Below are 16,111 nucleotides of genomic sequence, written 5' to 3'. Positions count from 1 at the left end.
AGCCTTCTGGGCACCAAAGACCAAGTGGAATTCTGATAGTTTCGGGGGGAGGGCACCCACTTCCCCAAGTCGGAGGGGAAGGAAATTGGGATGCCTTTGAAGAAGAACAGATGTCTGGTGCGCGTGGAGCAGATGGTGCAGGGGGCTGGGGGTGCTGGGAGGTGACTCAGAAAGTCAGCTTGTGTTTGGGTCTTTTGGCAAAGCTCTGAAATCCACCAGATCTAGGCTCTAGTCACAGCTTTGCTGTGTATGACCGCGTGGCCTTGGGCATATCACTTAGCTTTTCTGAGCCTCAGTTTCCTCATCTATAAAATGTGGACAGACACACCTATCTCACAGAGCCCACATTTGGTGGTGGTTACGTGGAGGACCTAGCGCAGGGCTGGCACATCACAGGGACTTGGTCCACGTGACTTCTCCCCACCCTCCATCCCTCTGAAACATCAGGCTAAGGTGTTTTCAGTTGACAGGAGCCCAGGGGCTTTGGGAAACTTTGTGGGTGTTTGCTCTGCATATAACATGCACTGGGGCATGACAGAGCTGCGTTTGGGAAGGTCCCTTTGACAACTGTAAGAACCACACGGAGGGGCGTGGATGTGGCCTTGCAGGAAAGAACCAACCCTGTGGACTCGGAGGACTGGGGCAGGAAGAAGGTTGAAACCACAGTAAGATGTCTGTCCCCTCGGGTGGTGTGCGGCTCATCTGTTTGGAGCAGCTTGGGGTGGGAGAGGCCACCAGGGCCATGACTTCAGTTTGTGGCCTCGTAAGTTTAAGATGAAGGACTCGTCTAAGGTTTTGCAGCATCTTCTTTGTGTATTTGCCATTTTTTCCTCTTTTGAGTAATTTTCTTTGCATGAATCCCCATCAGAGCCTCCTCTATAATAGCAGCAAATTGGGACTAAGTGCCTGACAATAGGAAGATGATTGAGAACATTTTGGAACATCCAGTGGATAAAATAATATGCAACCGTGAACAGCCATGGAAATACTTACCCACAGCATATGGAGCTGTGCACTTGTGAAGCTCTTTGGCATCCTTTATTCATGTCATTTCATTTCACATGTCCCTGTGACAGAGGTGGGACGAGGATTATATGCTTCTTGTGCATGAAGAGATTCAGGCTCGGCTCTAGTCTCCATGAGGACAGGGTTCATAATTTACTCATTGTTGTATCCTCAGCATGTAGCTCAGTGATTTGCAAATGCTTGTTTGGTGAAAGGATTGTTTGAGGGAAGGAAGCAGGGGAGAAGTGACTTGTCCAGGGTCATAGAAATAGTAAGACCCACTGAGTCTCCTCATTTCTACTTGCCACATTCTTCTCACTGAGGAAGCAGGGCAGAGAGGTTCCCAGCAAAGACTTGGGGTGCACGTAGACCAGGGCTACAGTCTAATTTCTGCCCTTACTATTGTTGTGTTGGGAAATTCATCTTTTTAAGTCTCAATTTCCCCATCTGTAGTGTGGATAGTTCAAGTACCTCCTTTTAGGATTGTTATCCAGACTAAATGTTTTAAGGCATATAAAATTCCCAGTACACAGTATAACACCCATGAATGTTAGCTGTGATAACATAAGAATGTGGAAATATTTCTGATACAAATTAATGTTAAATGAAATAAAAACCCCATAAAATTATGAGCACTCAGATTAAAGTGCTGTAAAATCAGGTATGACCATAGATACTGTGCTCACAGGCAGAAATGGAGTTTGAGCAGGTACTATGGGAAGTAAATAAGACTGACCAAAAGAAATCTTTTTTAAATTTTACATTTGTTTTTCCTTAGTTTTAATTACAAAAGAAATCCTCATAATTCAGAAGTGTATTCTCTCCTAGGCTCCCAACTAAAATCCTTCTCTCAAGAAGTGGCCAGCAGCAGTGCGGGACGCGCCCTCACAGTGTATTTCTAGGCCTACGGTAGCGCATATGAGAATGGGACCATAAATTGCATTATTTTTCAACTTGCATTTTTTTTTTTACCATTTAATGCTATATCAACATCTGTCCATGTCATTATATATAAAATCTATCTCAAAAATATTCATGATAGGTATATAATACTTTTATAATGAATGTAATGGATACAACCTCATTAATTTGGACATTTAGAGTTGCTTCCAATTTTACCGTATTCTAAATAAAGCTGACAGTCAAGTCTTACGGTGTTTAAATAATTAAAATCAAGTGAGAGAAAGGGTCATAAACTGTGAGACTTGAGAGGTGTCCGGAAAGATCTTCTGCTTCTCCCCTCTCCTTTCCCTCCTCTCCTGCCTTCCCCACAGAGCCTGAGGGTGCAAGGCCGAGGAGGGCTGGACTGCTGGGACAAGACCCCTGTGTCACCCTCAACCGGGGAGGATGTCCAGGGGAAACCCCTCTTTCACTCACCCAGTGTGGAGCTTACCTATGAAATTTTCAAATTCCCTTTGGACACTGTAAGTGGCTGCCTGGGCCCTGCTGCGGCTTCTACCCTGAGTGTCTTTGGGCAAGTGTTTTACAGTCTCTGGACCTCAGTTTGTCCATCTGTGTGGTGCAGATGGCCTTACTGATGGGAGCCACTGTGGCCACTTAATGAGTGTCTACTATATGGCAAACATGGTGCCAGAGTGAGCTCCTGTACAGTCTCATTAATTCTCACCAAACACCGTGGAAACGTAGAGGGTTTATTCTCACTGTACATGCTCGAACTGGCTCTCAGAGAGGTTAAGCAACGTGGCCCAAGGTCCCCAAGCCGGTGGAGCCAGGATTCAAACTGGTGCAAAGCCCGTGTTTGTAACTGCTGTTCTGTGCTCCCTCTCACCACTGCTGATCACTGAGGTCCACGTGAAATTTAAAAGGATCCTTTAAATTGTCAAGTGCCTTGCATGTGGGAGGGGCTGATACTGCTGTTATTATTTCTACATCCAGAGCAACAGTAGCTTTGGTTACATGGTTGACAGCAAGTTGGAGGTCGTGGGCTGTAGCAGGATTGAGGGGGAAGAGCATGGGACCATGAGCCAACAGACCTCAGTCCTAGCCCTGGCTCTACCCAGTCTGATTAGCCGTGTGACCTTGGTCAGCCAAGCCAGCCTTGGGAATGAGCCCACCTACCCTGTTTGGCCCTCCTGCAGTTCCGATGAGACAAAGCCTGGAAGAGAGCCAGCTCAAAGCCGGCTCTCAGAGGATGCCCCATTACAGGGAGGCCTCTGTTTGCCTCTGCAGTCATCAGTGTGGTCCAAGCGGGAGGCATTTCTCTTTTCTGGTGCTGTTACTCCGCAGTTCTGGGCCTGTCACGTGGTCCTGGGCCCACAACTGCACATCAGTTTGTGGCTCCGTGGTGGCATGTGAAACCTTTGGGCAAGAAGCCAGTGCTAACGGGTGGCAGCCTCTTCACATTGCTTGGTTTTATTTAACGCAGTGCCCATGAGCACCACAAGCCTCTGACAAATTGCCATCTCCCCACTGGCATGTGGGACCTGAGCAGCAGTAAGAACCACGGTGGCCCGGCTCCCACTTCAACTCCTCTTCATCCATCAGGAGCTCCTGGGCCTGGCTGGGAGGCAGCACAGGGGCAGCTCTCACCCCCTGCACTCCTCCCTCATTGCAAGCAGTCATTTCATTCACATCCACCCTGAGTTTGTCACTCCAGGAAGTGAATGTTCCGTTCTGGGGACATACCCGTGGAAGTAGCATCATCTCCAGGGGGAAACAATATGTCTTAATAGCCTCTCTCTCTCTCTCATTTTTCTTTTAATTCTTTTTTTCTCTTCTGACTCATGTGAACAGAAAATCATACATGTTCATAGAAAAATTGCAAAAGACAGAGAACCCCTAAAAAGGAAAAAAAGTCAGTAATTCCTTCTCCAAGAGAATGCTGTTGTTAACATTTCAGCCTTTAGATGTAATACCGAAGATGAGACTATCTACTATTTCCTGAGCACTGAGTGTGGGTTTGGGTGCGTGCTAAGTGCTTTACAGGCATGATCTGATTCAATTTTCATGGTAAACCTGGAGAGAGGCCAGATTATCATCAGGATTTTACAGATGAACATAACAGGCACAGAGAGGTTCAGGGACTGGATCAAGGTCTCCTTGTTTCCCATCTTATTCTTAACCACTAGATTATACTGCTTCTTCCTGGATTCTCTTTCTCTCCCTCTCTAATTCGTATTGTATTTAGTGTCAGGAGGTATACCTGTCAGATTTTGGAAGAAAATAGAATTTTATTATGGTATCTGCATCAGATGCTTCAACTGAGTTAATTGGTAAGAAAGGTGTGGACAGGGTTAAGGGAACCACAAGGAGCTCCTACAAACTAACGGTGACAGCAGCTGTTAAAGCGCGAGAAGCTGCTACCTCCCATCGGCCTGAATGAGCAGAGGGAGTGGACAGTGTTCCCAGAATTCAGTGATGACTGGGCTTGTGCAAGGAGCTGTCACAGAGGGACTCAGCCACTGCCAGAGCCACAGGCGGTAATTGGGAAGATATACCTCGACCTCTCTGTCCTTGCACCCCCTGACCTCGTGTCAGCACCACCCATTGGCCAAATCAACCACAAGTTAGCAGGCAGGGGAGCTCAAGGGGCTCCTTTGAGCTGGGGCATGGATCTGGGTCTGCAGATGGAGACAGCGCAGGAAGCACGGGTGTAGGGGGATGGGGGAGATGGATTCCCTGACTGCTCCCGCAAAAGAACAGTTATCTTGGTAACTGTGATTATGGAAACATCATTCAGAACAGAAGAATTTCACTTTCTGCCTCGCATTCTCTTGGTGTTTTGGTGTCTCCCACACCCTGTCCATTTTTTTCTCTTTCCACTCCTTCCTATCATTTGTTTCTACCTGATTCAGAATTCCCAGGAATGCCTGGGCCAACGCCGTCAGTGCCCAGGATTTAGAAGAGACAACCTTACTGTCAAGGGAGTAATTGTTCATGGTTGTGGACACATGTGGCTGTATGTGTCCCAGTGTTGTTCCACTGTGGTGCATGTGCGTGCAGAGGCGTGCTTCCGGTACACACGTCGTAAACATCTCTATAATATACTCTCTGTATTTACTGTGACTTTAGCTGTTGTATTTTAAAGTGCTTTTCTTCTCTGTAACACCCTTCATCCATATGGCCCTTTTCTGCAGTGAGAGAACAGGGGCTGTCAGAAAGCGGAAGCAACTTACCCGAGGCCCCTCAGATAAGAAGTGGCAGACGGAAACAAGCAGTGGTCCTGACCTGAGTTCAGCTTTTCCCAGCCTTTCAAACTTGGGGCGTTTTTTCCATAGCCAGCCTCACCCCGGCAGAAATGAACACAGGACAGACCCCTCTGCAGCTGCTGAAATGCCATGTAGGGGGGTGGACTTGGGAGTCAGAGACTTGGCACAGCCATATGACCTTGGGCAAACTGGTACGCCTCTCTGGGCCTATGTGTCCTCATCAGTAAAATAAGGATGATAACATCAGGACTTGGGATAGAAAAGTCAGGTGCTTAAGAGCCGATAAGTCATCAGGACAGGCTGGCTGGCTGGTGCCCAGAAAGGCTCCCGAGGTGAATGCAGCCCTGGTCTCTCATCCCCAGTCCCCAGTTGAGAAGACTTAAAAATTGTCTTGTTTGTATTCCATCCATCCACCCATCACCCCTGTGTTTGTCCATTTGCCCATCCATCTGACACTAGACCCCTGGGCTTAAATTCTGGCACTGCCATTTACTACCTGTATGGTCTTGGTCAAGCTCCTTCTCAATTTCTTCCTCTGTAAAATGGAGATAATATCTATTATAGGTCATTATAAAGATCAAATGAGTTAACTGATGTAAAGTGCTCGGATCAGTGCCTGGCAAATAGCAAAATAGCTTTGTTGTTGTTATTTATCAAAACTGCACTAAGCCCCAGGGGTAATGGCGAATGAGACAAAGTTTTGTCTTTATGGAGTTTATATTCTAGAGAAGGAATAGAAACAAGTAAATCAATCAATAAATATAAGTTTTGTTTGTGATAGTTATTACGGAAAAAATTCAGCATGCTTGCTAAATGGCTAGTTTCTCTTTGGGGTGATGACAGATTTTGGAAATAGGTATTGGTGATTGTACAACATTGTGAATGCAATTAAGGAACCCAAGTTGTTATTCTTAAAAATGTTAAAATGGCAAAAAACAAAACAAACAAACAAACAAAAACCAAAACAAACAAAAAATGAGCATGTTATAACCAAGAGAAACTAGGGGTAGGAATCCACTTTAGACAGAATGGTCAAGGGGTACGCAGATTGAGATGTGAAGGGTGAGAGCTGCCATGGCCAACACAGGGGACAAGCCCACTGTCCACACAGAGGTTCCATGTAAGGACAAAGCCCCAGAGCAGAGGTGAGCTTGGTGTGGTTGAGGAGGAGACAGAAGGCTGGTGTGACAGGCTCACAGTGATGGTGGCAGTAGGGTACAGGCAGCAGTGGGAGCTGATATGCAGGGGCCATATGCAGTGACCTGTAGCTTTGATGAAGAGTTTGCATTTTGATGGGAAGTCACTGGAGGTTTTAAAGACTGCATCCAGTTGGAGTTTTGAAAAGGTCCTTGTGGCTCCTCTGTGGAGAATAAACACTAGGGGAGCCCAAGTGGCCACTGGGAGTCCATGGAGGAGGCTGGGGTGGCCATGCAGGCACGAGGCAGAGTGGCTTGTAACTGAGCAGTGGCTGTGAGAATAGAAAAAAAAATATCCAAGTTATGGGACTCAGGGATGCTGACTCATGCTAACCCAGGTTGGAGAGCCTGATGTATAAATCTGTTGATTCATTTTAATGAGCAGTACAGTGGATATTGCCTCAGCCAGGCTAGAACACCCTCTCCCAGAAGTCCACGCAGATGGAAAGCACAATATATGAAGGCTGCTTAGTGCCCCTGGAGGGCGAGCCAGCAGGTAGTTGCAATGTTGAAGGGCCTCAGATGCTGACGGTCTGCAGGGTTGGCCCCAGCCAAGCCCACCAGGTATGCATGCTGGGCCTCACTGGGCCACTCTTCTCCAGAAAGGGCTGGCATGGGCATCATCAGCATTTCCTTCTCTGGCTGACCTCTCCCTTTGCTAATCCCACACATTCCAGTTTTCGTATTTAGTGTCATCAGTTAGACTTTGCTAATCTCCGTCTCTTAGAACGTCTCTTTCTCCATCCATTCTGGGTGGGCACTTCTGAGCTCCTGGTTCTCAGACCCCTCCCTACTGCGGCCTTCCGTTACTGCTTGTAATTATAGTCCCTCTCTCTCAGGGAGGTTCTGTTGGGTGCAAGCCATGCTAAGCACTCTCTCGATGTTGTTTCCCTGAATCTCTATCACTCCCCTGAGAGGGAGGGAAGCGTACCTCGTGTTTTCTGACAAGGCTACCTAGATTCAGAGAAGTGAAGTCACTTGTTCAAGGTCACAGAGAGAGCTAGTGGTGGAGCCAGGCTTTGGGTCGGCACCTGTCTGACCTAGGTCTGCCTGACCTAGTTCTATCCCTGCCCTGCCACCCTGCGAGGCATCCATGAAATGACTGTGAAGTCCCTGACCCTGGCCTGGCCCGGAGCAGCACGGAGTGATGGGAGTCTTGCCCTTCCCAGCGGAGTCATGCTTCTGACTCCTGCAAGGCTGCCTGTACCACCCCCAGCTCCTTCACTTCTCCCCAACTCCATCCTGTCCCTCCCGCCAGGCTGCTTGACGCTCACCTTTATAGGCTTCTTGTTCTGAGGATTCAAGGCTTCCTGTCTGTCCTCTGCACAGCGCTACCTGCTCCCGTCTCTGGGCATTTGCTCACATGATGACTCAACCCAAATGCCTTCCTTGCCATCTCCTGTCTAAATTCTCCTGTTTTTCAAAGCCTGACTCCACCTCTCATTCCATTCCCTACCCTAAAGCCCTTCTTTAAGAACTGCAGGCCCTGTCCTCTATCACCAGATCTCCAGAATCTTCTAGAGCCTGAAACATACACTAAGTCACATTGTGCCTGTTGTTTAACTGTTTCCCAAGTGAGCGTCATCCTCCCATGGAGCAATGGGTGCCATAGGAACCAGCACATGCTTCCCCGGTGTCCCCTGTGGTGGCCGGCCAGCCTGGCTACCCATTGGCTCCATCAGTCGGTGCTGACCTGGGCCTGGGCAGAACTGTGCCCACGTGACTGGCTGTAGCAGAAGCCATGGCCAGGTTCTTGGCTCGTTTTCTGTGGCCTAGTGAGAGAGCCATGCCGTTATCCCTGGACTTGTGAAATGAGGATCTCATCATAGGGTTTTTTAAAAAAATATTATTTTTCTTTTTAATTAGTGAAAAAATTGTAAAGTTTAAGCAGACTTCATCCCCTTCTCATGCTCTTATACCAAGCCATGTGCATTGAAAATATTTATTTTTAACCTCTAATGTTTTTATTTTTTTATTGTTGTGAAACATTTATTTTTATTTATTTTTTATCCTCACCTGAGGGCATGCGTATTGATTTTTGAGAGGAGGGAGAGGAGGGAGAGAGCAAGGGAGAGAAACATTGATGTGAGAGAGAAACATTGACCAGCTGACTCTTGCACGTACCATAACTGGAACCAAACCACAACCCAGGAATGTGCCCCTGACCGGAATCGAATCCATGACTTTTTGATTTTACGGGACAACGCTCCAACCAATTAAGTCACACCTGCCCGGGCAACCTCTAATGTTTTTAAGTCAAAGAACATGTATGAATGACCCACGGCCATGGACAACAGCGTGCAGATTGAGAGTGGGAGCCGGAGGGGGGAGGACTAGGCAGAGGAGGGCAAAGGGGGAAAAAGTGGGACAACTGTAGTAGAATAACAATAAAAAAATGTTTAAAAACAAGAAAAAATCTCCAAGTATAGTAGAAGAATTGAGAGCTACTATTAAGCAAAAAGAAGAGAAAATAATAATCTATATTCCTGCTGTCTAGAAACAACCAAATTTAATATTTTGCTGGATCCTTTGTACCAGTGTATATAAATTGATCAAAATAGGATCAGTCTTTACAAACCGTTGTGTATCATGCTTTTTCATTCAGATATTTTCTATCTTTTTAAACTCTTTGGAGTGGATGAGACATTGTTGATCTAACAGCCCTGGCCATGGTTCTCACTGGTGGCTTATGCCACTTCCTTGGACCTGAGTGCTTTCTCCTTCAAGGAGATTGCCTTGAGGTTTGCTTGAATAGCTGGGATCTGGGGAGTAAGGAGGCTGGGTGGGGAGGAGAGGGGGTGGGAAGGACTAGGGAAACCTGTCTGAGGAAATGTCTGTCACTCAAGTCTTTTCCTCTCTGGGTATCATCTATAAAAGAGCAGATTGAATTATCTTTTTTTAAAAAATCCTCACCCAAGGATATGTTTATTAATTTGAGAGAGAGGAGAGAGAAACATTGATGTGAGACAGAAACATCGATTGGTTGCCTCCCCTGCACACCCTGACTGGGAATCAAACATGCAACCTTTTGCTGTATGGGATGATGCCCCAGCAAACTGAGCCACCCGGCCAGGGCAGATTGAATTATCTTAAAAGACTTCCAGCTTCTCTCATCTGTGGTTCTGCCAGCACCAGGTCTTTACTGCCAGCAGGCTCTGCTAAAGACTGGGGCAGCGAAGACTGGGCTGTTTATTTAGGATTGTTCTTGTGGCTGTCTGCAAGAAGACGCAGGTCCTGAGAGGGTTCAGAGAGCATGGGCTGAACCAGGCTGAAGCAGAGGGGAGGAGCGGATACACCAGAGCCTTGGGCTGCCACATGAGGGTCATGTGGACTCTGCTTCTTACAGCAAAAACATACAGATAAGTCTGTGGGGGGGTTTTTTAATGCAAAATTAAGTAGGCATTTATTTTAAGGGTTCTTCCAAATAGGCCTTACCTAGCATAACGTCTGATAGACTCCAAGACAGGCAAAGAGAGGTCCTGAGCCAGGCAGACAAGTCTCTGTTTGGTCTGTGAGCTCCCCTAGAGCAGCTCTTGTAGCTTTGTATCCTGGCACAGAGGTGGCACTTGGTGTCACCCAAGCCACAGAGAGCCTTTATTTTACTATGGCTTTAGGTGATCCCCATAAAGCCCAAGATAATGATGTGAGTGGCAAGCATTTCTGGGTGCGGATGAGGCAATGTGAACCAAGGCCTTCCCTTCCTCCTCCTCTTTCACCATAATAGCAGCATCAGTCACAACAAACCCTCTCATTTGTGCTATGAGCCCCAGCTTATAAAGCATTTCACTCATTATCCTCTCAGTGGGGTGTGAGGATGCTCGTGATCTGTTTGGGGCCCAAGAGCTCTTGTGTGGTCTAGGGTAGCACTCGGCGCCCCTAACTTTCTGCCAGTGCCCTTTGCTTTGGGCCGGACTGGTGCCCCGCCTGGAATACAGGAAGGGAAACTGAAAAAGGAAGTGTGGGACAGGAGTGTGTGCCCCTGGATGCAGTCACGATGTTGAAGGGTAAATCCAACATCTGTCTGTCTACCCATCAGGAGCTTCCCATGGTGGATGGGGTTAGGGATGGGCCCCAGGGTAGATCCAGTATCTGCCTGTCTGTCTGCCCATCAGAGGCCTCCTATGATAGATGGGGTCAGGGAGGGATCTGCCAGGTCTAGTCTTGATCTTTCTCATGTATGTCCTGGCACAGAGTTGACACTTAGTGTCACATAAGCAACAGGTGGATTTGGAGGATGGCTCTAGATTCAAGGGTAAGGGTTCCCTGGTTTTAGTTCCAAACTTTTCTTTGAGGATCCACTGATTGGGGTCAGAATGGGTACTTTCTCCCTCTTAAAAAAACCAACTTGTGAGTTAAAAAGTTACATATAAGTATATATATTTAAAATTATACAAGTAATCCCAAAGTGTATAAAGTAAATAAAGTACCCCCTCTTATCCTGCCCCATGGAACTCTCTCATTTTCCTTTATCCACTTTTGAGTTATTAACTTTTCTTAACAGTTTGCTGGGTATCCTTTCAGATCTTTTACTACATGTGTACAAACACAACGATGTGTTGTTGAGGTTATTTTGTTTTTTAATATATAAAGTGGGATCATGCCATTCTCTCTCCCTTTCTGTCTTTACTATTTGTTTATTCCACAGAATAACTGGGCAATAGGTCCTTAGTGCTCTGAAATCTCATTTCTTGCTACAAGGGGAAAATGATAACAATAGTTTGTCCCAGAGATAATTTCTCTAAGCTCCTTGCTTTTTGGATGAATCCTAGAGAGGTAAAGTGAATGCTCCATTTGTGGCCAACCTGGGGCCTGAGCCCAGTTTTCCCACCTCTTACTTTGGCAGGGTTATGCGTTTGTTAAGAGTGCCTTCCAGTTTTACCATTTGGATCCATCCTGACAGCATCCCGTGAAGTCAACGGGGCAGGAATTATTGAGGCTTGGGGGATGAAGAGCCTTGCCCAAATCAGTGCTGGGAGGGCCTGGAGCCCAGAGCTCTTGTGGTTCAGTTCAGTTCGCCCAGCCTTTACTGAGGGGTTACTGTGTGCCAGTAGCCTAGTGGGGCATTCTGGGCCTGCTGTTGTTGGACAGACAGCCTGGCCGAGGCCCTGCCTGCAGGAGGTCACACACTGACTATCCCTTGTGCTCTGGGCAGAGTGGGGCTCCCTAGAGAGACTCACATCGTCCCTAGAAAGGGCCCACATTCCAGACCTGGAACAAGAGATTGGAGCTATACGGACACAAGTTTGGGAGGGGTCGGGGTCTGTGACCTCAGTTACCACCACTAACCCCTCACTTCACTCTCTCCCCACCCCTACTTCCTGTCTCTTCCTCCCTCCCTCCCTCCCTTCCTCCCTCCTTCCTTCTCTCTGTGGCTCTTTGTCCATTTGTCTCCATCTGTCTCTCTCTGCATGTGGTTCCTGCCCCTCTCGCTCTATTCTGTCACACCATCGCTGCCCCTTTCCCTGTCACATGTTCTTCTTCATGCCAATGCAGGCGTGCTGGTCACCATGACAACAGAGACAGGCCCTGATTCTGAGGTGAAGAAGGCTCAGGAAGAGGCCCCACAACAGCCTGAGGCCGCCGCTGCCGCTGTGACCACCCCGGTGACCCCCGCAGGCCACGGCCACCCGGAGGCCAACTCCAATGAAAAGCATCTGCCCCAGCAGGACACTCGGCCTGCTGAACAGGTGTGTGCCCGAGAGTGCGGGCATCCCTCTTCCTGCCCAGTGTGTCCTCTGAGCAGGTTCTTAGAAGAGAAGAGAGAAGGAAATGATTTATTACTGACCTGTTATGTGTTGAGCACAGTGCCGGGGGCATTGTTTTCATTTTTATATTTGATTCTCCCAAACCTAAGAGAGTAGCTATTAATTTCCCCATTTTATGCTTGGGGAAACTGAGGCTCAGCAGGGTGAATTGAGTCATCAAAAATCACTTTGCTATAAAGTGACAGAGGTACAAATTGAATCTAGATCTGATTTCGAAAACCCATGTTCTTTCAGCCTTACACTTCTACCTGTCCATTCTGGCTTGGCAAGCCCAGTGTGGCCCCAGAGCAAAATTTATCCCCCTGAAGCTACAAGGGACTTGAGGAATCATGTAGCCATTAAATTCACACCTTCCTTAATTCATGACAGGCCCAGGTAGGACAGGGACTTGGCCAAGGTCATTGAGGGTGTCGGTGGTACAGTTAGGACTAGAGGACAGGGCGCAGACCTCCCTTCCCCCCATTTAATCACTCCAAGTCCCCAGCTTCACTCTAGACCCAGTGACAGACCAAGAAGGAGGAGCCCAGGCGGCTGTCCTATAACTCATGCACTGTCCTAGGGAGACAGGACAGCTCTGGCCCTCAGGTTTGGTTTTGTGGGATGCTCTCGCTTATCGAGGCTGCCCACAGCAGGAAAGCTGGGGACCCCTCACGTGAGCCACTCTGTTGTACATGGAAGCTCTGGCTCTCCTATTGGACATACCCACCATAGACCCTGGTCACCCCGGGGGCCTTGGATGGTGGTGGCTCTCATTTTGAGGTTCCTCTTAGCCCCAGCTGCCTTCCCGTTGCATCTCATTTGGATGAAAGGTTCTGGTTTCAAGCCCACTAACCAAACTTTCCCCCTGGTTGGACCTACAGAGCCTAGACATGGAGGAGAAGGACAACGGGGAGGCTGATGGCCTGTCGGAGAGGACCACGCCCAGCAAGGCCCAGAAGTCACCCCAGAAGATTGCCAAAAAATATAAGAGTGCCCTGTGCCGGGTCACTCTGCTCGATGCATCCGAGTATGAGTGTGAGGTGGAGGTAAGGAGCACCCAGTGCCACATGCCCTGTCTCCGGCCAGCTGGCCTCAGAGCCAGGGCAGGCTTCTGTGTGTGCTCACCCTGGGCTGAGCCAGAGGGCGTCCATTCTTCGTGGAGCCCTGGACCGACTGCGGCATCACAGAGAGATGCCCTCACCAGCCCTCCTTTGTACAGATGGTGGCACCAAGGCCAGGGAGGGCTGTTTTGATTGCAGATAGAATTAGACAGAGCACCAGACTGGCACCCGGCAAAGGTTTCTCAGAGTGGCTGTACTTTGGCAGGAGGCCACCGTCTAACGGCTGATCTGCAGCCCAGAAGGCCTAGGCACCAGGCTCCTCAGTGTGATCCAGCAGACACTGATGTTTCAACTAGAATTATTTTTATTTATTTATTGGGTGGAGAGGGGGTCCTTCATCATGAACCCCCCTGTCCAGGGCACCACCTCTAGTCTTTAGGGTTAAGTGGCCATTTCAGGGTTCTGTGGTAAGAGTGTCCCCCAGGCATAGGGAGGCGACCATGCAGAAACCCTGTGGCATGGTCCTGTCCCTCACTGGGCGGCAGGGCAGACGCCTCCTCTCTGGGGCCAGCCCCCCTGGGCCCACATTTAGCGTCCCTCTTTTCCTATGTAGGCTCAGACTCCTGCCCGAATTCGGAACTCTCACTCGCCCCCTCAGAGGCCCTTCCCTAGCCTAGGCACCATTCCTGGTCCTCTGTGAGTGTATGGAAGAGTCCAGAGGTGGCCTTACTGCTGAGAGTTACAGGGGCCACCTCCTTTTCTTCCCCATGTCCTCAACGTGAGGGAACTGACTGACTTCTGAGCTCTGGGAAGTTAGGTCCCTCTTCTTTGTGGGGCTGTGGTGTTTTTTAAAGATTTTATTTATTTATTTTTAGAGAAAGAAAGGGAGGGAGAAAGAGAGGGAAACATCAGTGTGTGGTTTTATCTCACACGTCCCCTTCTGGAGACCTGGCCTGCAACCCAGGCGTGTGCCCTGACTAGGAATCGAACTTGTGATCCTTTGGTTTGCAGGCCAGCGCTCAATCTACTAAGCCACACCAGTTAGGGCATGGGGTTGGGTTTTTATTTTTATTTTTTTATGTATTTATTTCTTCTGTGGAAGTGTTTCAAAGTAAACACCTTGCCTACTTCTGGGCACAGTAAAGGGATATCTTCTTGATTTTCTTCTACCCACACCGGCCCCAGGAGGCTCTCTCAGGCTGCTCTGGGGGAGCGCAGAGCGTTCGGCTGAGGCTGGGCCCACTTTTTCTGAAGGGCTCCTCCAGGCTCAGGAATTTCTTGGCCTCCCAAAGCTGCTGTCCATAGTCAGGCCTGGTCTCCATCCCCACAACCTAGCCAGACCCTTCGCCTAACCTCACCCTCTCTCTGGAGGCCCTGCCTCTTTGAGTAGTGACTGCTTATCACTCGCCCTGCCCTGTGATCCCTTTATTGGTGCTCATCCTCACCCCTGTGGGTTTGGGGTAGCCAGCCAGGTTCTGGGATTTGTCCTTGTGAATGACTCCTCAGGCCCAGAGGGTGCTCAGAGAGGTACTGAGCCTGGTTGTATGGGGGGGGGCGGACAGAAAGGGGGCTCTTCCATGGCTGCTTCTTGCTGAGGCAGATTTAGGCCCCATCTGCCTCAATAAAACCTCACTTGCTGCCCAGGTAAGGGGAGCTCCTCCAGTCTGGGCCGCCCTGGATTTCACTCAGACTACATGTAAGGGGAAGGACTAGACAGGGCGAGTCACACTGCCACGCTGAATCCTGGGTCCGCCCCTGCCCCTCTGTCTGCGTCCTTTATATTTCAGTGGCTCTTCTCTCCTCACACCCAAAGTTCAGACTTTTTGTCCTCTGCTCCTTGTGTCCAAGTTAGTCTCCTCTTAATTGCTGTAAAGGAAGGAGAAATCAGCCTTGGGAGGCTCTGTCTCCACCCCATCCCCAAGCAAGTCTAAGGTCTAGTAGGACCCCAGCAGAGCTTGGAAGAAGACAGTTGATGACCCAGGTGTCAGGGACAGAGCCAGGTGGGTGGCAGGAGTGCTGATGTCTGCCTAGGCACTGGAAGGCTCTTGGGGGTTTTCACGTTTCCTAGTGGAGCTAGGGGTAGCTCCCCATCCCACCCCGAGGTGTGTTATGGCCTCACAGAAGTTTCTCTGTCGTCTGCAGAAACACGGCCGGGGCCAGGTGCTGTTCGACCTGGTCTGTGAGCACCTCAACCTCCTGGAGAAGGACTACTTTGGTCTGACCTTCTGTGACGCTGACAGCCAGAAGGTACCTGGGCCGGGCAGCAGGGCTGGCAGGGGAGGGCCGCTGTGGGGGAGACGTCGTCCCTCAGGGCCCCATAGTCCTTGTGGCATCCTGTGGCTTCCATCAGTCCTCGGATCCTCATTAGGCACCTTCTGTTTGCACATCCCCAAGGTTCAGCTAGTCCTATAGTGTCCTCGCTTCTGTGTGTCCACTCTACCCCCCAGTCTTTCTTGGGGATCTGAATGTCACCCCAGACGAGTATCTGGAGAGCCAACCATGGCTTCCTGAGGGAACTGAGGCACTCCCCGCCCCCTCCGTAGGGAGGCTCCATTCTGCGTTTCCTCCCAGTTTCCTCCTTCCCGCCATCCCACTGAAGCTGCGTAATCTGTTCACTGCGCTGCCTCAGCATAGCGCCAGCCGCGGAGCCTCGAGCCGCCAGCCCTGTGGTGAATCCAGGCCTCGTTCCCTCACCTGCTAGTCCAGGGAAACGGGCGCAGAAAGCTCAGCCAAAGAAGGGCATTTACTGCCAGGGGCTGTCAGCGGGGCCATTTCCAGATGTTTCTCCCTCCTAGACCTGTCTGGGTCCTCTTCTCTATCTTCCCTCTAAAGAACTGTGTCTTCTCTTGTAGAACTGGCTGGATCCCTCCAAGGAGATCAAGAAGCAGATCCGGAGTGAGTGGCCTGCTGTGGCTGGGAACGTGGTGGCAGGGCGG

At 49.3% G+C, this 16,111-nt stretch overlaps 1 protein-coding gene across 16 annotated transcripts in view; it reads left to right on the top strand.

Annotated features, from left to right (window-relative positions):
- EPB41L1 (erythrocyte membrane protein band 4.1 like 1) overlaps positions 1–16,111 on the top strand; it is a 116,123-nt gene that overhangs the window by 50,996 nt on the left and 49,016 nt on the right. For all 16 annotated transcript variants that reach the window (XM_054573814.1, XM_054573803.1, XM_054573818.1 and 13 more), the window contains 4 exons: positions 11,864–12,057; positions 12,996–13,160; positions 15,318–15,422; positions 16,028–16,070. In XM_054573814.1, coding sequence (XP_054429789.1) covers positions 11,878–12,057; positions 12,996–13,160; positions 15,318–15,422; positions 16,028–16,070 — 493 coding nt within the window. In that variant the 5' untranslated portion in view covers positions 11,864–11,877. The remainder of the gene's footprint in view (positions 1–11,863; positions 12,058–12,995; positions 13,161–15,317; positions 15,423–16,027; positions 16,071–16,111) is intronic.

This window comes from Pteronotus mesoamericanus, unplaced genomic scaffold (assembly GCF_021234165.1).
Source record: "Pteronotus mesoamericanus isolate MK-2021 breed Mesoamerican mustached bat unplaced genomic scaffold, CSHL_Meso_final contig_25, whole genome shotgun sequence".
NCBI lineage: Eukaryota > Metazoa > Chordata > Mammalia > Chiroptera > Mormoopidae > Pteronotus > Pteronotus mesoamericanus.
The sequence above is the reverse complement of the archived record's forward strand: the minus strand, read 5'-3'. Positions and strand labels throughout refer to the sequence as shown.